The sequence below is a fragment of the Pseudorasbora parva genome, chromosome 3 (assembly GCF_024679245.1).
Source record: "Pseudorasbora parva isolate DD20220531a chromosome 3, ASM2467924v1, whole genome shotgun sequence".
In the NCBI taxonomy this organism is placed as follows: Eukaryota; Metazoa; Chordata; class Actinopteri; order Cypriniformes; family Gobionidae; genus Pseudorasbora; species Pseudorasbora parva.
In genome coordinates, this window is record NC_090174.1 from 60,265,599 (window position 1) to 60,292,102 (window position 26,504).

General features: G+C 42.9%; 3 protein-coding genes, 1 long non-coding RNA gene and 1 pseudogene across 4 annotated transcripts; all 5 read right to left on the reverse strand.

The window, feature by feature from the left end:
* Nucleotides 1-1,968: 1,968 nt before the first annotated feature.
* On the reverse strand, nucleotides 1,969-3,839 carry LOC137072116 (zona pellucida sperm-binding protein 3-like; annotated as a pseudogene).
* A 3,095-nt stretch (nucleotides 3,840-6,934) lies between these two features.
* LOC137072117 (zona pellucida sperm-binding protein 3-like) lies at nucleotides 6,935-8,836 on the reverse strand. Its single transcript, XM_067440333.1, has 8 exons — nucleotides 8,228-8,836; nucleotides 8,041-8,159; nucleotides 7,852-7,955; nucleotides 7,609-7,786; nucleotides 7,419-7,536; nucleotides 7,272-7,351; nucleotides 7,111-7,199; nucleotides 6,935-7,037 (listed from the first exon to the last, which is right to left on the reverse strand). Exons 1-8 carry the CDS (start codon nucleotides 8,801-8,803, stop codon nucleotides 6,958-6,960), a joined length of 1,344 nt encoding a protein of 447 aa, XP_067296434.1. The 5' UTR covers nucleotides 8,804-8,836; the 3' UTR covers nucleotides 6,935-6,957.
* A 6,165-nt stretch (nucleotides 8,837-15,001) lies between these two features.
* On the reverse strand, nucleotides 15,002-15,267 carry LOC137072118 (uncharacterized). Its single transcript, XR_010904627.1, has 2 exons — nucleotides 15,178-15,267; nucleotides 15,002-15,104 (listed from the first exon to the last, which is right to left on the reverse strand). It is a non-coding gene; the product is annotated as an uncharacterized lncRNA (long non-coding RNA).
* Nucleotides 15,268-16,884: 1,617 nt separating this feature from the next.
* LOC137071666 (zona pellucida sperm-binding protein 3-like) lies at nucleotides 16,885-18,467 on the reverse strand. Its single transcript, XM_067439847.1, has 6 exons — nucleotides 17,857-18,467; nucleotides 17,670-17,788; nucleotides 17,481-17,584; nucleotides 17,238-17,415; nucleotides 17,048-17,165; nucleotides 16,885-16,980 (listed from the first exon to the last, which is right to left on the reverse strand). The coding sequence occupies exons 1-6, from the start codon at nucleotides 18,430-18,432 to the stop codon at nucleotides 16,885-16,887; spliced, it is 1,191 nt and encodes a 396-aa protein (XP_067295948.1). The 5' UTR covers nucleotides 18,433-18,467.
* Nucleotides 18,468-21,533: 3,066 nt separating this feature from the next.
* Nucleotides 21,534-23,437, reverse strand: LOC137072119 (zona pellucida sperm-binding protein 3-like). The gene is made up of 8 exons (XM_067440334.1): nucleotides 22,827-23,437; nucleotides 22,640-22,758; nucleotides 22,451-22,554; nucleotides 22,208-22,385; nucleotides 22,018-22,135; nucleotides 21,871-21,950; nucleotides 21,710-21,798; nucleotides 21,534-21,636 (listed from the first exon to the last, which is right to left on the reverse strand). Exons 1-8 carry the CDS (start codon nucleotides 23,400-23,402, stop codon nucleotides 21,557-21,559), a joined length of 1,344 nt encoding a protein of 447 aa, XP_067296435.1. The 5' UTR covers nucleotides 23,403-23,437; the 3' UTR covers nucleotides 21,534-21,556.
* Between the last annotated feature and the right edge of the window lie 3,067 nt (nucleotides 23,438-26,504).

The window sequence follows — 26,504 nt, forward strand, 5'->3', positions numbered from 1 at the left end:
CTTTACCAAAAGCAAAATGTTCATTTGTCCAAATGGAAAGAAAAAATAAATAAAATAAATTATACACACACACACATACATACATACATACATACATATATATACATATATATATACACATATATATACACATATATATATATATATATATATATATATATATATATATATATATATATATGTGTGTGTGTGTGTACCCTGATAGTTAGATTTGAGGTGCACTCCTTCCTTTTTGTGTGAGGTTCTAGAAACTGCAGGTGGGTCTTCTGAGCTCCAGAACTTCCTGAGGGTCCATGTTTCTTGTAACACATGTGGGTTCGCAATGAATCCCACCGCTTCTTGAGCTCTTTCTCTGAGGGACAATAAAAAAAAAAAAAAACATTACGCTGAGTTATGTCAATTTCATGGCTATTGTAATGTTCATTTTTGTTCTACTATTAACTGGATGTATTCTGGATGACAGCATTTTTTTTACAGTCGCTTGAACACATTTCTCAATACATTTAGGTCACTTTTGCAAAACTCTCCACACAGTTAGTACAACTGAAATATATGAGGGCTAAACTGTGGATTTATCATTGCTTTTGGACATAAAGACATGCATTAAGTGTTTTGATATCTTTAGTGCATTTTGAATGTGAAATTAACTGCTGTGCAAAGATGAAAGTTGCACACAACAATCTAACATGCAGTTTTTTTAAATATGGACTACTGAAGAAGAAAAAAATATTGCAAAAAGGAAATCTTACCTGACATGACAACTTTATTTGCGATCTCACGCCACAGTTTTGCTTTCGCCACACAGTTGACATAACGTTAACATTTTCCCGTAGTGTGATACTAAGCTGGCCTTTGCTGGATCATGCTGATCAGTTTGTCTTCACTTGCCTCGGTCTACACAGCCATATATATTAACATGTGTTAACATGTATCGTAATGAGGAATATAATCAAATGAGACGACACCTTTCTTTTACTGTCTATGGAGGAGACAGGCGTTCTGTGTTCCCTCTTGACTCTGTCGTTTACTTGCTTCGTCACTTCCGTTTTATTTTCTCGTGCACTGGTTCGCTAGCTGAACAGCAAATCAGAACGATCATATGTCCCGACTGACCGACATGCCGCGACGCCGATTTAACATGTCGAATCGGCTGAAAAACAGCCGACGAGGACCAACGCCAGCCGACGGCGTGGAACTGTGTGGAACACACCGAGGAAACTTAGTTGGCCGACGCACAAAAACTGCCCGACGGCCGACCGTCGGCTTGGTGTGTTCCGGCCTAAAGAGAAGAATAAACAGCAACTAGTCATGTAGCATGACAGAGGTGAGAGATCACTTGAAGGCAGTGGCAGTACAAGAAACATTTACTGCCCAGAGAAAATGAGTGAGTTTTGGGATCTATAAAGCATCTGAAGTGTTGGTGCATTACGGATAGCCAAGAGCAGCTTATTCCATAATTTTAGGGCCAGTGACACTAAGCCCTTCCTGCCATAGTAGAGCATTTAAACTTGGGTACAAGCAGATTGTCACTGCTGGACCTGAGGGTCTGGGCAGGAACATTGTTGAACTAACTCAGCAAGATTGTGGCGCAGGGCCATAAGCTTTCAGAGGAAAACTAACAGTTTAAACTGGATGCAGCTGGCCACAGGAAGCCAGTGAAGTTGGTTGAGGATGAGTGATGGACAGATTTTATCCAGGAATGACAGCCAAGGTGGCAACAACCAGCTCAACCCTACTTTACGCGGTCTCAACTCCTTTTAGAATCCTATGGGTCAGTCATCACGGCCATTTTTCTTCTTTACAGTCTAGTGTTGCAACAGGCCTAAACCTACAAATGACTGGAGCAAAATACCAGTCCCCACACAGGCCAGTAATAAAAGCCATTTTGTGGAGCATATTTGAACAGTCAAATCATGCAACGTGGCTAGATATGTTTAGTATTGTGCCAATAAAGACAAGACACAAACCTATAAAGAGCATATTTTATTAAATTATACTGCACTTCCAGTTACTTTTTGGCCATAGTCCTTAACATTGATGGGGCCGACAGATGCCTTTTCCCATCGTAGATCTGAGAAGAAACAAAGGGTTCGTGAGAACTAAAGCCATGAAAGCGACAAGAAAAAGTTAGAGTTAGTCCATACCCGTAAGCAGCCGATCACTTCCACTTCTGACGCTACAAGTGGAGTCACAGCAGCCGCACACCTGGTCAGAGTCATCTGCGGACACCCAACTGACAAGAAACACCCTCAGGTAAGTTGATGGCAACCAGTTTACCTGTACACCCATCTAGCAGGCAACATACCCATTAGCAGAGAATGAACAAGCTTTTTGCTCAAAACTTGGGGTTGCTGCAGCCGCCTTCAAAACACATGTGATGTAGACCTGCAAAGACAGTTATTAGTACACCATGGTAGCAGATCATACAAAGAGTTGCACAACTAACACATACCAGTCCACTGTCTGCTTGCTGGAACCTGAACGCCTCTAATTGAAACCGCAGCTTATCACCTTGAGTCCGAGGCATAAAGTGAGATGTGGAGCCTGTGAGCTTGGCATCAACCAGGCACCTGTAAACCAAACCCAGTTAGAAGACCTGCAACCCTTCTGGAAGCCTGTAGACGCAAGGTAGCGCCTCTTACCCATTATTCTCAATAAAGGAGTATCTGGGGACAGAAGCAACATCAGGGACAGCAGTAGCCACGCAGCTGTCCACAAACACACGGACGGGAACATGGCTGTACAAACGCACTGATGCTTCAAGATTTATCACGTCACCCAGGAAGTACTGGTTAGAAGGTCGCTCAAACAGCCAGTCATCTGCAAAGAAAGGGTCTTAGCACAGGTTCACAAGCATGTTACAAATGTGTTTGGGATACACCAACCAGTCATGAGCCTGAGGGAGAAGACAAAGATGTCCTCCGCAACCTTAGTTGAGGCATATGGGATCCAAGTGGGCAATAAGGCGTCGCTGCTCACATTATGTGCTCTGTAGGAGTTAAACAAGCAGTCATTTAGTGTCCATAAATGTGGGATCAGCAGATCCAGCGGGTCTCAAATCATTTAATCCTCACCTTGGATAATGACACTCGATACCAACCACTGCACTACGGCTCCTGACAATAGGAACACCATTAACTGCTTGTGGGGTGTAGATAATGTTGAACGAATAGACAAGCTCATCCCCAGTCACCTAAAAAGAAAGGTTAATGGAATCAATCACGGATATTTTCTGTGAGTAACACCAAAATAAAATCTTACCATTGATGTGCTGCTACATCCATGCAGTTCAGACTCAAAGATGAGCACTTGAGCAGAAGGATCCTCTCCAGTTGCAGTGCAGCCTCCCAGTGTAAAAGCAGAGGACGACAGTGGGTGTCCAGTCCCAAAGAAGTCCTTCATCACTTCCACATATACTGAATTCTCTCCACACTGAGCAGCTACACTGTTGGCAGGGACAGGACGCGGCAACTCAAAAGGAACGGCGGGTGGCTGCGGTTCCTCTGGTAGACTTGGAAAGCTCCACGTCAGTTTTGCTACTGGACCCTGCAACAGCTCTTTTGACTGAACACCCATGAAATCTTGAGATTGCTTTCCGATGTCAGTCCTGACTGGTGTCTGGAGAGGAAACTGAGCGGGGAATGTTTGTGGCGCAAACACAGGTTTACTGGAAACCACAGACATCCTGGAATCAGCCTGTTGAGAAGCTTGAGCTAATGCCCTAGGCCTAAGCTCACTTGGACTGCTCTTGCTCGCCATTGTGCATCAGAAAATCCAAGAGCAAGAATAACCACCAATCCAACTCCAACCTGCCAAAACCCCATTATTGCCAAGCTTGTTTCAACAACACTTTAGGGTGCTACCATCCAAATTTATACAGATGTAAATCAGCATGGCTCCTCCTTTCTCATGAGGAGCATATTTTTTCTCTGCACCTGCCAATTTACTCAATCAATATGTCACAGGTGAAAATCATTAATTCTTCATTACTCGGGATTGCATGAAGTACCAAATAAGAGCAGGTTATTGGTAGCTAAACCAAAAGCTATCTAAAACTCCAGTTATAAAAATACCCCGTGTTCCGTGTGGACTAGGCCTCAAATAATAAAGTTGAGTATGTTGATAGTCAGGGCCCGTATTTATCATGCCTCTGAGAATTCCTCACAAGAACACTGCTAAAGTCACGTTCACACCAACGCGAATAGAGCGTCTGAAGTGAATGATTTCCATGTTAAGTCAATGGAAAGGAGCGTTGACGCGTGTCTGGAGGTCCTGTGGCGAGATGGATGCGTTTGGCGCGATGGACGCGAATGACGCAAATTTGCCGCGAACTGAGCGTCTTGCGCGATGCGCACGTTTTGCGCGAGTGTTGTGTTTTGTGCATTCACGCGTTTGAAGCGAATTCGCGTCTGATGCCCAGAGTCGAAAAATCTGAACTTTGGCATCAATTTGGCGGCGAGTTAACCAATCTGGAGCCTGCTTGCTGCTGTCACGTGGTAAAGTGACGTGATCAGAAACCCTGCATCATTTAAAAATACTATATTTTTGTCACTAAAATGTAGTTTTAATGCTTCTCAGTTGATAATGTAGTTGTTTAAAGCTAAAATATGTGATTTATTTAAAGAGAGCTCCTATTTAAAAAAAAAAAAAAAAAAAAAACAAATCTTGCGTTTTTGGAGTTGTGAGATCAGCTCCAAAACTCAGCGCTCGTTAACCCCGGCGAGAGCAGCCTTTCCTCAGCCAGTCCTTCTGGCGTTTGCCGCTGGCTCGGATGTCTCTGTAGTGGTTAAACACGAGATATAATCTGTCTTGTGAACATCTAATGGGCGATCTTTGGTCCAATTAATCTATTGTTGCCTACCAAATCATTTCGACTGAGGGCAAAGGGAAGTTTCTTAACGTTATTTTTTTTTAAGGATATGCACGAAGTGAAGATATTTCCAGGTAGTGCGTTGGCTGAACCAAATTTGTGTGGCTGTTAATGCTTAATATATATATTTTTTTGAAAATGAAAAGAGGCAGAGTGGTGTTTTAGGACAGATTTCTCCTGGAACGCCTTCGACGCGCATCTATTTCGCTTCAAATGCTCGATTTCTACGCGCGTCCAAATAGCTGCAAATGGATTCAAAATGTTCACGCGTCAAACTACACGTGGTAGAAGTGATTTTAATGCTCAATTTGCGTGTGGTGTGAACGTAGCGTAAGGCCTTTAGCCCCACTCTACCCTACGTCTAATTTTGCCCTTCATGACAACTGTGAGGGGGTGAATCTTTTTATAACTCATTCACTTACATTAAAGCCTTGAAGTTCGGCATAATTAAGGGCATGGCCACTTGGAGTGACAGGTGAATTGTTGTTTGTCTGTTAGGCCCCATTTACACTGCATGGTTCAAGTGACCCAATTACGATTTTTTTCCTCTCATGTGGCACAGATCGGATATGACATGTGAACTTGTAAGCAGTAAAAAAACGGATGAATTCCAATATCCTCAGATCGAATTCATATGTGGTAATAAATCCGATATGATTCGGATGCGTGCATTAGCGTCTGCCATGTAAGCGGTCAAATCGGATATTCCCCAGTAAATGCGAGTCGTACGTCATTGAAAAAAGGACGGAGGCGAATGACGTCAACTCAGGTGGACACAAACTGCGATCCAGTGTTGCCAAGTCTGCGGTTTTCATGCAGAATTGGGCTACTTTAACACAGTTTTGATTTGCAATTGGGCAGCTTTTGTTGTGAAAACCTGGCAACCCCGTCAAGGGCTCTCCTCTTTTTCTCCGCATTAAGAGAGAAATGTTTTGCCAAACTAGGATGTGTGGAACAGTGCAGAGAGCAAAACATTGTGCAATCATTTTGTCTGCGTCCATTGCATATTGCGCTGTTTTACTTCCTTTCACCGATTAAGAACGTCTTGGGCTGTTTTGCCAGCGTACAGTGTAAATGCAAATATCGGATACGGGTCGCTTTTGAAAAGATGATGTAAGCGGGTCTTCAAAAAAATCTGATATAGTCACCAAATGGGAATTGTGCCTCAAGACCTGCAATGTAAATGCAGCCTTAGTCATCACATTAGCTCCACCCACATCCTGCCTTTTTGCCCATTTTCAGTCTAAATAAAAGTTTGTTTTTTAATAGTACATTTCAAGAACCCACAGTCACTTTACAATGGAATTCAAGAGTACAATCAAAAGACAGTCAGCCTGCTCATTATAACAAACAACTCCAGATAGACGTTATACAGTCAAAGAGAAGAATAAACAGCAACTAGTCATGTAGCATGACAGAGGTGAGAGATCACTTGAAGGCAGTGGCAGTACAAGAAACATTTACTGCCCAGAGAAAATGAGTGAGTTTTGGGATCTATAAAGCATCTGAAGTGTTGGTGCATTACGGATAGCCAAGAGCAGCTTATTCCATAATTTTAGGGCCAGTGACACTAAGCCCTTCCTGCCATAGTAGAGCATTTAAACTTGGGTACAAGCAGATTGTCACTGCTGGACCTGAGGGTCTGGGCAGGAACATTGTTGAACTAACTCAGCAAGATTGTGGCGCAGGGCCATAAGCTTTCAGAGGAAAACTAACAGTTTAAACTGGATGCAGCTGGCCACAGGAAGCCAGTGAAGTTGGTTGAGGATGAGTGATGGACAGATTTTATCCAGGAATGACAGCCAAGGTGGCAACAACCAGCTCAACCCTACTTTACGCGGTCTCAACTCCTTTTAGAATCCTATGGGTCAGTCATCACGGCCATTTTTCTTCTTTACAGTCTAGTGTTGCAACAGGCCTAAACCTACAAATGACTGGAGCAAAATACCAGTCCCCACACAGGCCAGTAATAAAAGCCATTTTGTGGAGCATATTTGAACAGTCAAATCATGCAACGTGGCTAGATATGTTTAGTATTGTGCCAATAAAGACAAGACACAAACCTATAAAGAGCATATTTTATTAAATTATACTGCACTTCCAGTTACTTTTTGGCCATAGTCCTTAACATTGATGGGGCCGACAGATGCCTTTTCCCATCGTAGATCTGAGAAGAAACAAAGGGTTCGTGAGAACTAAAGCCATGAAAGCGACAAGAAAAAGTTAGAGTTAGTCCATACCCGTAAGCAGCCGATCACTTCCACTTCTGACGCTACAAGTGGAGTCACAGCAGCCGCACACCTGGTCAGAGTCATCTGCGGACACCCAACTGACAAGAAACACCCTCAGGTAAGTTGATGGCAACCAGTTTACCTGTACACCCATCTAGCAGGCAACATACCCATTAGCAGAGAATGAACAAGCTTTTTGCTCAAAACTTGGGGTTGCTGCAGCCGCCTTCAAAACACATGTGATGTAGACCTGCAAAGACAGTTATTAGTACACCATGGTAGCAGATCATACAAAGAGTTGCACAACTAACACATACCAGTCCACTGTCTGCTTGCTGGAACCTGAACGCCTCTAATTGAAACCGCAGCTTATCACCTTGAGTCCGAGGCATAAAGTGAGATGTGGAGCCTGTGAGCTTGGCATCAACCAGGCACCTGTAAACCAAACCCAGTTAGAAGACCTGCAACCTTACTGGAAGCCAGTATACGCGAGGTAGCGCCTCTTACCCATTATTCTCAATAAAGGAGTATCTGGGGACAGAAGCAACATCAGGGACAGCAGTAGCCACGCAGCTGTCCACAAACACACGGACGGGAACATGGCTGTACAAACGCACTGATGCTTCAAGATTTATCACGTCACCCAGGAAGTACTGGTTAGAAGGTCGCTCAAACAGCCAGTCATCTGCAAAGAAAGGGTCTTAGCACAGGTTCACAAGCATGTTACAAATGTGTTTGGGATACACCAACCAGTCATGAGCCTGAGGGAGAAGACAAAGATGTCCTCCGCAACCTTAGTTGAGGCATATGGGATCCAAGTGGGCAATAAGGCGTCGCTGCTCACATTATGTGCTCTGTAGGAGTTAAACAAGCAGTCATTTAGTGTCCATAAATGTGGGATCAGCAGATCCAGCGGGTCTCAAATCATTTAATCCTCACCTTGGATAATGACACTCGATACCAACCACTGCACTACGGCTCCTGACAATAGGAACACCATTAACTGCTTGTGGGGTGTAGATAATGTTGAACGAATAGACAAGCTCATCCCCAGTCACCTAAAAAGAAAGGTTAATGGAATCAATCACGGATATTTTCTGTGAGTAACACCAAAATAAAATCTTACCATTGATGTGCTGCTACATCCATGCAGTTCAGACTCAAAGATGAGCACTTGAGCAGAAGGATCCTCTCCAGTTGCAGTGCAGCCTCCCAGTGTAAAAGCAGAGGACGACAGTGGGTGTCCAGTCCCAAAGAAGTCCTTCATCACTTCCACATATACTGAATTCTCTCCACACTGAGCAGCTACACTGTTGGCAGGGACAGGACGCGGCAACTCAAAAGGAACGGCGGGTGGCTGCGGTTCCTCTGGTAGACTTGGAAAGCTCCACGTCAGTTTTGCTACTGGACCCTGCAACAGCTCTTTTGACTGAACACCCATGAAATCTTGAGATTGCTTTCCGATGTCAGTCCTGACTGGTGTCTGGAGAGGAAACTGAGCGGGGAATGTTTGTGGCGCAAACACAGGTTTACTGGAAACCACAGACATCCTGGAATCAGCCTGTTGAGAAGCTTGAGCTAATGCCCTAGGCCTAAGCTCACTTGGACTGCGATTATGGGCTGCTCTTGCTCGCCATTGTGCATCAGAAAATCCAAGAGCAAGAATAACCACCAATCCAACTCCAACCTGCCAAAACCCCATTATTGCCAAGCTTGTTTCAACAACACTTTAGGGTGCTACCATCCAAATTTATACAGATGTAAATCAGCATGGCTCCTCCTTTCTCATGAGGAGCATATTTTTTCTCTGCACCTGCCAATTTACTCAATCAATATGTCACAGGTGAAAATCATTAATTCTTCATTACTCGGGATTGCATGAAGTACCAAATAAGAGCAGGTTATTGGTAGCTAAACCAAAAGCTATCTAAAACTCCGGTTATAAAAATACCCCGTGTTCCGTGTGGACTAGGCCTCAAATAATAAAGTTGAGTATGTTGATAGTCAGGGCCCGTATTTATCATGCCTCTGAGAATTCCTCACAAGAACACTGCTAAAGTCACGTTCACACCAACGCGAATAGAGCGTCTGAAGTGAATGATTTCCATGTTAAGTCAATGGAAAGGAGCGTTGACGCGTGTCTGGAGGTCCTGTGGCGAGATGGATGCGTTTGGCGCGATGGACGCGAATGACGCAAATTTGCCGCGAACTGAGCGTCTTGCGCGATGCGCACGTTTTGCGCGAGTGTTGTGTTTTGTGCATTCACGCGTTTGAAGCGAATTCGCGTCTGATGCCCAGAGTCGAAAAATCTGAACTTTGGCATCAATTTGGCGGCGAGTTAACCAATCTGGAGCCTGCTTGCTGCTGTCACGTGGTAAAGTGACGTGATCAGAAACCCTGCATCATTTAAAAATACTATATTTTTGTCACTAAAATGTAGTTTTAATGCTTCTCAGTTGATAATGTAGTTGTTTAAAGCTAAAATATGTGATTTATTTAAAGAGAGCTCCTATTTAAAAAAAAAAAAAAAAAAAAACAAATCTTGCGTTTTTGGAGTTGTGAGATCAGCTCCAAAACTCAGCGCTCGTTAACCCCGGCGAGAGCAGCCTTTCCTCAGCCAGTCCTTCTGGCGTTTGCCGCTGGCTCGGATGTCTCTGTAGTGGTTAAACACGAGATATAATCTGTCTTGTGAACATCTAATGGGCGATCTTTGGTCCAATTAATCTATTGTTGCCTACCAAATCATTTCGACTGAGGGCAAAGGGAAGTTTCTTAACGTTATTTTTTTTTAAGGATATGCACGAAGTGAAGATATTTCCAGGTAGTGCGTTGGCTGAACCAAATTTGTGTGGCTGTTAATGCTTAATATATATATTTTTTTGAAAATGAAAAGAGGCAGAGTGGTGTTTTAGGACAGATTTCTCCTGGAACGCCTTCGACGCGCATCTATTTCGCTTCAAATGCTCGATTTCTACGCGCGTCCAAATAGCTGCAAATGGATTCAAAATGTTCACGCGTCAAACTACACGTGGTAGAAGTGATTTTAATGCTCAATTTGCGTGTGGTGTGAACGTAGCGTAAGGCCTTTAGCCCCACTCTACCCTACGTCTAATTTTGCCCTTCAGGACAACTGTGAGGGGGTGAATCTTTTTATAACTCATTCACTTACATTAAAGCCTTGAAGTTCGGCATAATTAAGGGCATGGCCACTTGGAGTGACAGGTGAATTGTTGTTTGTCTGTTATGCCCCATTTACACTGCATGGTTCAAGTGACCCAATTACGATTTTTTTCCTCTCATGTGGCACAGATCGGATATGACATGTGAACTTGTAAGCAGTAAAAAAACGGATGAATTCCAATATCCTCAGATCGAATTCATATGTGGTAATAAATCCGATACACTCTAAAAAATGCTGGGTTAAAAACAACCCAAGTTGGGTTGAAACTGCACCGACCCAACAATTGGGTTGTTTTAACCCAATGGTTGAGTTGTTCTTACCCAGCAATTGGGTTGTCTTAAGCAACATTTAACCCAACCACTGGGTTAAAACAACTCAACCACTGGGTTAAAACAACTCAACCATTGGGTTAAAACAACCCAATTGTTGGGTCGGTGCAGTTTCAACCCAACTTGGGTTGTTTTTAACCCAGCATTTTTTAGAGTGTATGATTCGGATGCGTGCATTAGCGTCTGCCATGTAAGCGGTCAAATCGGATATTCCCCAGTAAATGCGAGTCGTACGTCATTGAAAAAAGGACGGAGGCGAATGACGTCAACTCAGGTGGACACAAACTGCGATCCAGTGTTGCCAAGTCTGCGGTTTTCATGCAGAATTGGGCTACTTTAACACAGTTTTGATTTGCAATTGGGCAGCTTTTGTTGTGAAAACCTGGCAACCCCGTCAAGGGCTCTCCTCTTTTTCTCCGCATTAAGAGAGAAATGTTTTGCCAAACTAGGATGTGTGGAACAGTGCAGAGAGCAAAACATTGTGCAATCATTTTGTCTGCGTCCATTGCATATTGCGCTGTTTTACTTCCTTTCACCGATTAAGAACGTCTTGGGCTGTTTTGCCAGTGTACAGTGTAAATGCAAATATCGGATACGGGTCGCTTTTGAAAAGATGATGTAAGCGGGTCTTCAAAAAAAATCAGATATAGTCACCAAATGGGAATTGTGCCTCAAGACCTGCAATGTAATTGCAGCCTTAGTCATCACATTAGCTCCACCCACATCCTGCCTTTTTGCCCATTTTCAGTCTAAATAAAAGTTTGTTTTTTAATAGTACATTTCAAGAACCCACAGTCACTTTACAATGGAATTCAAGAGTACAATCAAAAGACAGTCAGCCTGCTCATTATAACAAACAACTCCAGATAGACGTTATACAGTCAAAAGCTAGGAACACACCAAGCCGACGCCGATCAACTAGTGGCGACGAAAGCAAACTGCTGAGTCGGCTCACGTTGGCTCACGTCGGCAGCGTCTTGGGTCCAAAGCGGTCCAAAGTTGCCCTGACACACCAAGCCGACGCTCGACATCAGACGGCCAATAGCGCGTCCGTTCTGCGCCTGCGTTAGAGGAAATACCTTTCCGTCCCAGCTGGTGGCAGTAGTCTGTTTTCGTTATTCGAAGCGGGAAACCGGAAGAGCTATAAAGATATCAGCTGTCGTTTTCGTTTCCCCACACAGACGGATTCGTGCATTTCAGAACGTTGCAAATGGCATTGCCGTTGTCAGCCCTTGGTCTTTTACTTGTGGAAGAGGAAAGGTAGAAGCGGACGCGAAAAATACAAAGAAACGCTCACTAAATGGGTGAAACCATACCCGAAGTCAAAATGTGAAACCATAGATTATTACACTTGTTCACCTATCAATGAACCATAACAATAACAGGGCATAGCTCAAACAATACCCTGCAAATTGGCTCATTCAGATGCATTGTGGAAGTTAATGTGACACAATCTGAGCAATGGCCACTTATAAGGATTGTTAAAATAAATATATGTGTATGACGCATTCTGATTTACAGTAAATTATGTTTGTGACAATGCTTGGTGCTAGTTCAATGAATTATGACAGAATTTGTATATATTTTTTTCATTGGAAACATGCCTATGGTGACATTTCTTCAAAATGATATCATGCTGCTTCTTGCACATCACATAACAGCAGTTTGGAAATGAAATCTCCAGTGGCACAGAAATGTTAATGAAAATAATGTAACACTAAACCATACACTGAACTTAACTGACAGTAACCATGCTAACTATTAATTTACAGATATTGCACTTTGATAACATTGTATTGTGGAAGTAACACATTATGAAAATATGTCTCTATTAATTGAAAATCTATTTATTCTTAAATTAAAACATCAATACAGATGTGTTTATTTACCCTGCTAGTTAGATGTCAAATAGCAAAATAAGGGTTAGAATTCTGCATCATCTTGTGTTTTGTGATCCTTTTTTACATAAAGAACTGTGAATGCAAGTACCCAAAGTCAAAGTTTTTTATTTTCCAATGTTCAGTACAATGGGCACAAATAGCTATATAGAGAATAGCTATACAAGTAGCTATATGTGTAGATTCAGCCAAGGGTGTACTGGGCCGTAGCTCAGCCGTAATGAAGCTGGGCTCCTCACGGGGGCCAATCCAGGTGTCACTGTTGGTACCATCTGAGGGTAAACAGGATTCACTTTCAGACAAAGGTTCCTTAAAGAAACAATCAAAATGTGAACAATGTGATACAATAGATTCTTACACTTAATCACCAATAACCCATAACAATAATAGGGCATAGCTAAAACAATACCCTGCAAATTGGCTAAATGGATCTATTCAGATGCACATTGTGGAAGTTGATTTGTTGAATTACTTGTAAATAGACCCATCTGAACATTCATTGGCCACTTTACCAAAAGCAAAATGTTCATTTGTCCAAATGGAAAGAAAAAATAAATAAAATAAATTATACACACACACACATACATACATACATACATACATATATATACATATATATATACACATATATATACACATATATATACACATATATATATATATATATATATATATATATATATATATATATATATATATATATATGTGTGTGTGTGTGTACCCTGATAGTTAGATTTGAGGTGCACTCCTTCCTTTTTGTGTGAGGTTCTAGAAACTGCAGGTGGGTCTTCTGAGCTCCAGAACTTCCTGAGGGTCCATGTTTCTTGTAACACATGTGGGTTCGCAATGAATCCCACCGCTTCTTGAGCTCTTTCTCTGAGGGACAATAAAAAAAAAAAAAAACATTACGCTGAGTTATGTCAATTTCATGGCTATTGTAATGTTCATTTTTGTTCTACTATTAACTGGATGTATTCTGGATGACAGCATTTTTTTTACAGTCGCTTGAACACATTTCTCAATACATTTAGGTCACTTTTGCAAAACTCTCCACACAGTTAGTACAACTGAAATATATGAGGGCTAAACTGTGGATTTATCATTGCTTTTGGACATAAAGACATGCATTAAGTGTTTTGATATCTTTAGTGCATTTTGAATGTGAAATTAACTGCTGTGCAAAGATGAAAGTTGCACACAACAATCTAACATGCAGTTTTTTTAAATATGGACTACTGAAGAAGAAAAAAATATTGCAAAAAGGAAATCTTACCTGACATGACAACTTTATTTGCGATCTCACGCCACAGTTTTGCTTTCGCCACACAGTTGACATAACGTTAACATTTTCCCGTAGTGTGATACTAAGCTGGCCTTTGCTGGATCATGCTGATCAGTTTGTCTTCACTTGCCTCGGTCTACACAGCCATATATATTAACATGTGTTAACATGTATCGTAATGAGGAATATAATCAAATGAGACGACACCTTTCTTTTACTGTCTATGGAGGAGACAGGCGTTCTGTGTTCCCTCTTGACTCTGTCGTTTACTTGCTTCGTCACTTCCGTTTTATTTTCTCGTGCACTGGTTCGCTAGCTGAACAGCAAATCAGAACGATCATATGTCCCGACTGACCGACATGCCGCGACGCCGATTTAACATGTCGAATCGGCTGAAAAACAGCCGACGAGGACCAACGCCAGCCGACGACGTGGAACTGTGTGGAACACACCGAGGAAACTTAGTTGGCCGACGCACAAAAACTGCCCGACGGCCGACCGTCGGCTTGGTGTGTTCCGGCCTAAAGAGAAGAATAAACAGCAACTAGTCATGTAGCATGACAGAGGTGAGAGATCACTTGAAGGCAGTGGCAGTACAAGAAACATTTACTGCCCAGAGAAAATGAGTGAGTTTTGGGATCTATAAAGCATCTGAAGTGTTGGTGCATTACGGATAGCCAAGAGCAGCTTATTCCATAATTTTAGGGCCAGTGACACTAAGCCCTTCCTGCCATAGTAGAGCATTTAAACTTGGGTACAAGCAGATTGTCACTGCTGGACCTGAGGGTCTGGGCAGGAACATTGTTGAACTAACTCAGCAAGATTGTGGCGCAGGGCCATAAGCTTTCAGAGGAAAACTAACAGTTTAAACTGGATGCAGCTGGCCACAGGAAGCCAGTGAAGTTGGTTGAGGATGAGTGATGGACAGATTTTATCCAGGAATGACAGCCAAGGTGGCAACAACCAGCTCAACCCTACTTTACGCGGTCTCAACTCCTTTTAGAATCCTATGGGTCAGTCATCACGGCCATTTTTCTTCTTTACAGTCTAGTGTTGCAACAGGCCTAAACCTACAAATGACTGGAGCAAAATACCAGTCCCCACACAGGCCAGTAATAAAAGCCATTTTGTGGAGCATATTTGAACAGTCAAATCATGCAACGTGGCTAGATATGTTTAGTATTGTGCCAATAAAGACAAGACACAAACCTATAAAGAGCATATTTTATTAAATTATACTGCACTTCCAGTTACTTTTTGGCCATAGTCCTTAACATTGATGGGGCCGACAGATGCCTTTTCCCATCGTAGATCTGAGAAGAAACAAAGGGTTCGTGAGAACTAAAGCCATGAAAGCGACAAGAAAAAGTTAGAGTTAGTCCATACCCGTAAGCAGCCGATCACTTCCACTTCTGACGCTACAAGTGGAGTCACAGCAGCCGCACACCTGGTCAGAGTCATCTGCGGACACCCAACTGACAAGAAACACCCTCAGGTAAGTTGATGGCAACCAGTTTACCTGTACACCCATCTAGCAGCAGAGGTGGGACAAAGTCATTGTTATGCAAGTCACAAGTAAGTCTCAAGTCTTTGCCCTCGAGTCCCGAGTCAAGTCGAGTCAAAGATGAGTCAAGTCAGAAGTCAAAGCCAACAAGTCTCAAGTCGAGTCCAAGTCCTACCATTTTAGTTTCGAGTCACTTCAAGTCATCTTACCACAGAAATAAAAATTATACAAATCATGCATGTCTGTAAGATTTGTATTTATTTAAACCTCTTTTTATACAATGACATTAAGCAAATAGAGTAAAAAAACAGAAAATGCTTGTATTTCAACAGCATATTGCACTAGAACAATGCACAGCAGCTTCAGTCCTGTATTGTGTTGACCTCATATAAAGACTGTGAACAGAAGAGGTTTGGAGATGGAAAAAGAGAAAAAGTGACGTGAAGGATTATGGTAACTCCAGTCGGAGTTATTGCACACATATTAGGAGCAGTGGTGAACATGCACACTATAAACCGTAAAAAGGATAAGCCCTGCATCTCAATGTGCAATCTGCTCTAAATAGTATTGAAAATTAAACTAATGTCACATAGCTACTTTTTAGGATTATTATGCACTTTTTTTTACAGTCTATGATTGGGAGTTGGTGCACAGGAAAACACTGTGAGCGCTGCAATATAGAGACATGTTTATAATAATATACATTCGAACCATACCTACTGTTATTATTAGTAGCCTATACTTTTTTTATTATTTATTTTTATTTTTATAATAGCCAAATAATAATAGTCATAATAAATAGCCTACATTATGAAAAATATTTTTTAAATTAAATTAGGTGGCTTACCTCCCTGTTTCCTCTCCATCTCTGTATATCTCTGCTGGTTGCATTGTTTGATAAAAAAAAATAATGCATTCGTCTATTTACGTCTACAAACTATCATTACATTTATAACATCACATGCCTGCACGTTGAACGCGATTTTTCTTCAAAGAGGGGAAGGAGGCGGGATGTATGAGGACTAATGAATACAGCACCTGTATCGTTGCACTATGGTTATTAGCTGTGAGAAGACAGTGTCAGGTAATGTATTTGGACAAAACAGCGACCATAAATGTAAAGGAACGAAGTTGCTTGTCATATTTTCCTAACAAGCAACCACATTTTTTCAAATAAGCAAAAACCGCGACTCGAGATTTTTTTTACCGCGACTTGCCAAAAAAAGAAGCCCAAATAAGTCACGTTTTATACGCGGACTTGGTAGCTATGGATACTGTCGAATCAAACTAATGTGGGACTACAGTGATTGGATGTCGTGCTGGCAGCGCGCGTGCTCTCTGCATGCATACAGGTGCAGCTTTTTTTCACTGAGAGCAGCCCTGCCGTGTGAAAGAAAAATTGCCAAAAAGTAGCAAGTCTTCTCGAGTCATAAGGCTCAAGTCCAAGTGAAGTCACGAGTCATTGATGTTAAAGTCCAAGTCGAGTTGCAAGTCTTTGTACATTTTGTCGAGTCGAGTCCAAAGTCATCAAATTCATGACTCGAGTCTGACTCGAGTCCAAGTCACATGACTCGAGTCCACACCTCTGTCTAGCAGGCAACATACCCATTAGCAGAGAATGAACAAGCTTTTTGCTCAAAACTTGGGGTTGCTGCAGCCGCCTTCAAAACACATGTGATGTAGACCTGCAAAGACAGTTATTAGTACACCATGGTAGCAGATCATACAAAGAGTTGCACAACTAACACATACCAGTCCACTGTCTGCTTGCTGGAACCTGAACGCCTCTAATTGAAACCGCAGCTTATCACCTTGAGTCCGAGGCATAAAGTGAGATGTGGAGCCTGTGAGCTTGGCATCAACCAGGCACCTGTAAACCAAACCCAGTTAGAAGACCTGCAACCTTACTGGAAGCCAGTATACGCGAGGTAGCGCCTCTTACCCATTATTCTCAATAAAGGAGTATCTGGGGACAGAAGCAACATCAGGGACAGCAGTAGCCACGCAGCTGTCCACAAACACACGGACGGGAACATGGCTGTACAAACGCACTGATGCTTCAAGATTTATCACGTCACCCAGGAAGTACTGGTTAGAAGGTCGCTCAAACAGCCAGTCATCTGCAAAGAAAGGGTCTTAGCACAGGTTCACAAGCATGTTACAAATGTGTTTGGGATACACCAACCAGTCATGAGCCTGAGGGAGAAGACAAAGATGTCCTCCGCAACCTTAGTTGAGGCATATGGGATCCAAGTGGGCAATAAGGCGTCGCTGCTCACATTATGTGCTCTGTAGGAGTTAAACAAGCAGTCATTTAGTGTCCATAAATGTGGGATCAGCAGATCCAGCGGGTCTCAAATCATTTAATCCTCACCTTGGATAATGACACTCGATACCAACCACTGCACTACGGCTCCTGACAATAGGAACACCATTAACTGCTTGTGGGGTGTAGATAATGTTGAACGAATAGACAAGCTCATCCCCAGTCACCTAAAAAGAAAGGTTAATGGAATCAATCACGGATATTTTCTGTGAGTAACACCAAAATAAAATATTACCATTGATGTGCTGCTACATCCATGCAGTTCAGACTCAAAGATGAGCACTTGAGCAGAAGGATCCTCTCCAGTTGCAGTGCAGCCTCCCAGTGTAAAAGCAGAGGACGACAGTGGGTGTCCAGTCCCAAAGAAGTCCTTCATCACTTCCACATATACTGAATTCTCTCCACACTGAGCAGCTACACTGTTGGCAGGGACAGGACGCGGCAACTCAAAAGGAACGGCGGGTGGCTGCGGTTCCTCTGGTAGACTTGGAAAGCTCCACGTCAGTTTTGCTACTGGACCCTGCAACAGCTCTTTTGACTGAACACCCACGAAATCTTGAGATTGCTTTCCGATGTCAGTCCTGACTGGCGTCTGGAGAGGAAACTGAGCGGGGAATGTTTGTGGCGCAAACACAGGTTTACTGGAAACCACAGACATCCTGGAATCAGCCTGTTGAGAAGCTTGAGCTAATGCCCTAGGCCTAAGCTCACTTGGACTGCGATTATGGGCTGCTCTTGCTCGCCATTGTGCATCAGAAAATCCAAGAGCAAGAATAACCACCAATCCAACTCCAACCTGCCAAAACCCCATTATTGCCAAGCTTGTTTCAACAACACTTTAGGGTGCTACCATCCAAATTTATACAGATGTAAATCAGCATGGCTCCTCCTTTCTCATGAGGAGCATATTTTTTCTCTGCACCTGCCAATTTACTCAATCAATATGTCACAGGTGAAAATCATTAATTCTTCATTACTCGGGATTGCATGAAGTACCAAATAAGAGCAGGTTATTGGTAGCTAAACCAAAAGCTATCTAAAACTCCGGTTATAAAAATACCCCGTGTTCCGTGTGGACTAGGCCTCAAATAATAAAGTTGAGTATGTTGATAGTCAGGGCCCGTATTTATCATGCCTCTGAGAATTCCTCACAAGAACACTGCTAAAGTCACGTTCACACCAACGCGAATAGAGCGTCTGAAGTGAATGATTTCCATGTTAAGTCAATGGAAAGGAGCGTTGACGCGTGTCTGGAGGTCCTGTGGCGAGATGGATGCGTTTGGCGCGATGGACGCGAATGACGCAAATTTGCCGCGAACTGAGCGTCTTGCGCGATGCGCACGTTTTGCGCGAGTGTTGTGTTTTGTGCATTCACGCGTTTGAAGCGAATTCGCGTCTGATGCCCAGAGTCGAAAAATCTGAACTTTGGCATCAATTTGGCGCAGAGTTAACCAATCTGGAGCCTGCTTGCTGCTGTCACGTGGTAAAGTGACGTGATCAGAAACCCTGCATCATTTAAAAATACTATATTTTTGTCACTAAAATGTAGTTTTAATGCTTCTCAGTTGATAATGTAGTTGTTTAAAGCTAAAATATGTGATTTATTTAAAGAGAGCTCCTATTTAAAAAAAAAAAAAATCTTGCGTTTTTGGAGTTGTGAGATCAGCTCCAAAACTCAGCGCTCGTTAACCCCGGCGAGAGCAGCCTTTCCTCAGCCAGTCCTTCTGGCGTTTGCCGCTGGCTCGGATGTCTCTGTAGTGGTTAAACACGAGATATAATCTGTCTTGTGAACATCTAATGGGCGATCTTTGGTCCAATTAATCTATTGTTGCCTACCAAATCATTTCGACTGAGGGCAAAGGGAAGTTTCTTAACGTTATTTTTTTTTAAGGATATGCACGAAGTGAAGATATTTCCAGGTAGTGCGTTGGCTGAACCAAATTTGTGTGGCTGTTAATGCTTAATATATATATATTTTTTTGAAAATGAAAAGAGGCAGAGTGGTGTTTTAGGACAGATTTCTCCTGGAACGCCTTCGACGCGCATCTATTTCGCTTCAAATGCTCAATTTCTACGCGCGTCCAAATAGCTGCAAATGGATTCAAAATGTTCACGCGTCAAACTACACGTGGTAGAAGTGATTTTAATGCTCAATTTGCGTGTGGTGTGAACGTAGCGTAAGGCCTTTAGCCCCACTCTACCCTACGTCTAATTTTGCCCTTCATGACAACTGTGAGGGGGTGAATCTTTTTATAACTCATTCACTTACATTAAAGCCTTGAAGTTCGGCATAATTAAGGGCATGGCCACTTGGAGTGACAGGTGAATTGTTGTTTGTCTGTTAGGCCCCATTTACACTGCATGGTTCAAGTGACCCAATTACGATTTTTTTCCTCTCATGTGGCACAGATCGGATATGACATGTGAACTTGTAAGCAGTAAAAAAACGGATGAATTCCAATATCCTCAGATCGAATTCATATGTGGTAATAAATCCGATATGATTCGGATGCGTGCATTAGCGTCTGCCATGTAAGCGGTCAAATCGGATATTCCCCAGTAAATGCGAGTCGTACGTCATTGAAAAAAGGACGGAGGCGAATGACGTCAACTCAGGTGGACACAAACTGCGATCCAGTGTTGCCAAGTCTGCGGTTTTCATGCAGAATTGGGCTACTTTAACACAGTTTTGATTTGCAATTGGGCAGCTTTTGTTGTGAAAACCTGGCAACCCCGTCAAGGGCTCTCCTCTTTTTCTCCGCATTAAGAGAGAAATGTTTTGCCAAACTAGGATGTGTGGAACAGTGCAGAGAGCAAAACATTGTGCAATCATTTTGTCTGCGTCCATTGCATATTGCGCTGTTTTACTTCCTTTCACCGATTAAGAACGTCTTGGGCTGTTTTGCCAGTGTACAGTGTAAATGCAAATATCGGATACGGGTCGCTTTTGAAAAGATGTTGTAAGCGGGTCTTCAAAAAAAATCAGATATAGTCACCAAATGGGAATTGTGCCTCAAGACCTGCAATGTAATTGCAGCCTTAGTCATCACATTAGCTCCACCCACATCCTGCCTTTTTGCCCATTTTCAGTCTAAATAAAAGTTTGTTTTTTAATAGTACATTTCAAGAACCCACAGTCACTTTACAATGGAATTCAAGAGTACAATCAAAAGACAGTCAGCCTGCTCATTATAACAAACAACTCCAGATAGACGTTATACAGTCAAAGAGAAGAATAAACAGCAACTAGTCATGTAGCATGACAGAGGTGAGAGATCACTTGAAGGCAGTGGCAGTACAAGAAACATTTACTGCCCAGAGAAAATGAGTGAGTTTTGGGATCTATAAAGCATCTGAAGTGTTGGTGCATTACGGATAGCCAAGAGCAGCTTATTCCATAATTTTAGGGCCAGTGACACTAAGCCCTTCCTGCCATAGTAGAGCATTTAAACTTGGGTACAAGCAGATTGTCACTGCTGGACCTGAGGGTCTGGGCAGGAACATTGTTGAACTAACTCAGCAAGATTGTGGCGCAGGGCCATAAGCTTTCAGAGGAAAACTAACAGTTTAAACTGGATGCAGCTGGCCACAGGAAGCCAGTGAAGTTGGTTGAGGATGAGTGATGGACAGATTTTATCCAGGAATGACAGCCAAGGTGGCAACAACCAGCTCAACCCTACTTTACGCGGTCTCAACTCCTTTTAGAATCCTATGGGTCAGTCATCACGGCCATTTTTCTTCTTTACAGTCTAGTGTTGCAACAGGCCTAAACCTACAAATGACTGGAGCAAAATACCAGTCCCCACACAGGCCAGTAATAAAAGCCATTTTGTGGAGCATATTTGAACAGTCAAATCATGCAACGTGGCTAGATATGTTTAGTATTGTGCCAATAAAGACAAGACACAAACCTATAAAGAGCATATTTTATTAAATTATACTGCACTTCCAGTTACTTTTTGGCCATAGTCCTTAACATTGATGGGGCCGACAGATGCCTTTTCCCATCGTAGATCTGAGAAGAAACAAAGGGTTCGTGAGAACTAAAGCCATGAAAGCGACAAGAAAAAGTTAGAGTTAGTCCATACCCGTAAGCAGCCGATCACTTCCACTTCTGACGCTACAAGTGGAGTCACAGCAGCCGCACACCTGGTCAGAGTCATCTGCGGACACCCAACTGACAAGAAACACCCTCAGGTAAGTTGATGGCAACCAGTTTACCTGTACACCCATCTAGCAGGCAACATACCCATTAGCAGAGAATGAACAAGCTTTTTGCTCAAAACTTGGGGTTGCTGCAGCCGCCTTCAAAACACATGTGATGTAGACCTGCAAAGACAGTTATTAGTACACCATGGTAGCAGATCATACAAAGAGTTGCACAACTAACACATACCAGTCCACTGTCTGCTTGCTGGAACCTGAACGCCTCTAATTGAAACCGCAGCTTATCACCTTGAGTCCGAGGCATAAAGTGAGATGTGGAGCCTGTGAGCTTGGCATCAACCAGGCACCTGTAAACCAAACCCAGTTAGAAGACCTGCAACCTTACTGGAAGCCAGTATACGCGAGGTAGCGCCTCTTACCCATTATTCTCAATAAAGGAGTATCTGGGGACAGAAGCAACATCAGGGACAGCAGTAGCCACGCAGCTGTCCACAAACACACGGACGGGAACATGGCTGTACAAACGCACTGATGCTTCAAGATTTATCACGTCACCCAGGAAGTACTGGTTAGAAGGTCGCTCAAACAGCCAGTCATCTGCAAAGAAAGGGTCTTAGCACAGGTTCACAAGCATGTTACAAATGTGTTTGGGATACACCAACCAGTCATGAGCCTGAGGGAGAAGACAAAGATGTCCTCCGCAACCTTAGTTGAGGCATATGGGATCCAAGTGGGCAATAAGGCGTCGCTGCTCACATTATGTGCTCTGTAGGAGTTAAACAAGCAGTCATTTAGTGTCCATAAATGTGGGATCAGCAGATCCAGCGGGTCTCAAATCATTTAATCCTCACCTTGGATAATGACACTCGATACCAACCACTGCACTACGGCTCCTGACAATAGGAACACCATTAACTGCTTGTGGGGTGTAGATAATGTTGAACGAATAGACAAGCTCATCCCCAGTCACCTAAAAAGAAAGGTTAATGGAATCAATCACGGATATTTTCTGTGAGTAACACCAAAATAAAATCTTACCATTGATGTGCTGCTACATCCATGCAGTTCAGACTCAAAGATGAGCACTTGAGCAGAAGGATCCTCTCCAGTTGCAGTGCAGCCTCCCAGTGTAAAAGCAGAGGACGACAGTGGGTGTCCAGTCCCAAAGAAGTCCTTCATCACTTCCACATATACTGAATTCTCTCCACACTGAGCAGCTACACTGTTGGCAGGGACAGGACGCGGCAACTCAAAAGGAACGGCGGGTGGCTGCGGTTCCTCTGGTAGACTTGGAAAGCTCCACGTCAGTTTTGCTACTGGACCCTGCAACAGCTCTTTTGACTGAACACCCATGAAATCTTGAGATTGCTTTCCGATGTCAGTCCTGACTGGTGTCTGGAGAGGAAACTGAGCGGGGAATGTTTGTGGCGCAAACACAGGTTTACTGGAAACCACAGACATCCTGGAATCAGCCTGTTGAGAAGCTTGAGCTAATGCCCTAGGCCTAAGCTCACTTGGACTGCGATTATGGGCTGCTCTTGCTCGCCATTGTGCATCAGAAAATCCAAGAGCAAGAATAACCACCAATCCAACTCCAACCTGCCAAAACCCCATTATTGCCAAGCTTGTTTCAACAACACTTTAGGGTGCTACCATCCAAATTTATACAGATGTAAATCAGCATGGCTCCTCCTTTCTCATGAGGAGCATATTTTTTCTCTGCACCTGCCAATTTACTCAATCAATATGTCACAGGTGAAAATCATTAATTCTTCATTACTCGGGATTGCATGAAGTACCAAATAAGAGCAGGTTATTGGTAGCTAAACCAAAAGCTATCTAAAACTCCGGTTATAAAAATACCCCGTGTTCCGTGTGGACTAGGCCTCAAATAATAAAGTTGAGTATGTTGATAGTCAGGGCCCGTATTTATCATGCCTCTGAGAATTCCTCACAAGAACACTGCTAAAGTCACGTTCACACCAACGCGAATAGAGCGTCTGAAGTGAATGATTTCCATGTTAAGTCAATGGAAAGGAGCGTTGACGCGTGTCTGGAGGTCCTGTGGCGAGATGGATGCGTTTGGCGCGATGGACGCGAATGACGCAAATTTGCCGCGAACTGAGCGTCTTGCGCGATGCGCACGTTGTGCGCGAGTGTTGTGTTTTGTGCATTCACGCGTTTGAAGCGAATTCGCGTCTGATGCCCAGAGTCGAAAAATCTGAACTTTGGCATCAATTTGGCGGCGAGTTAACCAATCTGGAGCCTGCTTGCTGCTGTCACGTGGTAAAGTGACGTGATCAGAAACCCTGCATCATTTAAAAATACTATATTTTTGTCACTAAAATGTAGTTTTAATGCTTCTCAGTTGATAATGTAGTTGTTTAAAGCTAAAATATGTGATTTATTTAAAGAGAGCTCCTATTTAAAAAAAAAAAAAAATCTTGCGTTTTTGGAGTTGTGAGATCAGCTCCAAAACTCAGCGCTCGTTAACCCCGGCGAGAGCAGCCTTTCCTCAGCCAGTCCTTCTGGCGTTTGCCGCTGGCTCGGATGTCTCTGTAGTGGTTAAACACGAGATATAATCTGTCTTGTGAACATCTAATGGGCGATCTTTGGTCCAATTAATCTATTGTTGCCTACCAAATCATTTCGACTGAGGGCAAAGGGAAGTTTCTTAACGTTATTTTTTTTTAAGGATATGCACGAAGTGAAGATATTTCCAGGTAGTGCGTTGGCTGAACCAAATTTGTGTGGCTGTTAATGCTTAATATATATATATTTTTTTGAAAATGAAAAGAGGCAGAGTGGTGTTTTAGGACAGATTTCTCCTGGAACGCCTTCGACGCGCATCTATTTCGCTTCAAATGCTCAATTTCTACGCGCGTCCAAATAGCTGCAAATGGATTCAAAATGTTCACGCGTCAAACTACACGTGGTAGAAGTGATTTTAATGCTCAATTTGCGTGTGGTGTGAACGTAGCGTAAGGCCTTTAGCCCCACTCTACCCTACGTCTAATTTTGCCCTTCATGACAACTGTGAGGGGGTGAATCTTTTTATAACTCATTCACTTACATTAAAGCCTTGAAGTTCGGCATAATTAAGGGCATGGCCACTTGGAGTGACAGGTGAATTGTTGTTTGTCTGTTAGGCCCCATTTACACTGCATGGTTCAAGTGACCCAATTACGATTTTTTTCCTCTCATGTGGCACAGATCGGATATGACATGTGAACTTGTAAGCAGTAAAAAAACGGATGAATTCCAATATCCTCAGATCGAATTCATATGTGGTAATAAATCCGATATGATTCGGATGCGTGCATTAGCGTCTGCCATGTAAGCGGTCAAATCGGATATTCCCCAGTAAATGCGAGTCGTACGTCATTGAAAAAAGGACGGAGGCGAATGACGTCAACTCAGGTGGACACAAACTGCGATCCAGTGTTGCCAAGTCTGCGGTTTTCATGCAGAATTGGGCTACTTTAACACAGTTTTGATTTGCAATTGGGCAGCTTTTGTTGTGAAAACCTGGCAACCCCGTCAAGGGCTCTCCTCTTTTTCTCCGCATTAAGAGAGAAATGTTTTGCCAAACTAGGATGTGTGGAACAGTGCAGAGAGCAAAACATTGTGCAATCATTTTGTCTGCGTCCATTGCATATTGCGCTGTTTTACTTCCTTTCACCGATTAAGAACGTCTTGGGCTGTTTTGCCAGTGTACAGTGTAAATGCAAATATCGGATACGGGTCGCTTTTGAAAAGATGATGTAAGCGGGTCTTCAAAAAAAATCAGATATAGTCACCAAATGGGAATTGTGCCTCAAGACCTGCAATGTAATTGCAGCCTTAGTCATCACATTAGCTCCACCCACATCCTGCCTTTTTGCCCATTTTCAGTCTAAATAAAAGTTTGTTTTTTAATAGTACATTTCAAGAACCCACAGTCACTTTACAATGGAATTCAAGAGTACAATCAAAAGACAGTCAGCCTGCTCATTATAACAAACAACTCCAGATAGACGTTATACAGTCAAAGAGAAGAATAAACAGCAACTAGTCATGTAGCATGACAGAGGTGAGAGATCACTTGAAGGCAGTGGCAGTACAAGAAACATTTACTGCCCAGAGAAAATGAGTGAGTTTTGGGATCTATAAAGCATCTGAAGTGTTGGTGCATTACGGCTAGCCAAGAGCAGCTTATTCCATAATTTTAGGGCCAGTGACACTAAGCCCTTCCTGCCATAGTAGAGCATTTAAACTTGGGTACAAGCAGATTGTCACTGCTGGACCTGAGGGTCTGGGCAGGAACATTGTTGAACTAACTCAGCAAGATTGTGGCGCAGGGCCATAAGCTTTCAGAGGAAAACTAACAGTTTAAACTGGATGCAGCTGGCCACAGGAAGCCAGTGAAGTTGGTTGAGGATGAGTGATGGACAGATTTTATCCAGGAATGACAGCCAAGGTGGCAACAACCAGCTCAACCCTACTTTACGCGGTCGCAACTCCTTTTAGAATCCTATGGGTCAGTCATCACGGCCATTTTTCTTCTTTACAGTCTAGTGTTGCAACAGGCCTAAACCTACAAATGACTGGAGCAAAATACCAGTCCCCACACAGGCCAGTAATAAAAGCCATTTTGTGGAGCATATTTGAACAGTCAAATCATGCAACGTGGCTAGATATGTTTAGTATTGTGCCAATAAAGACAAGACACAAACC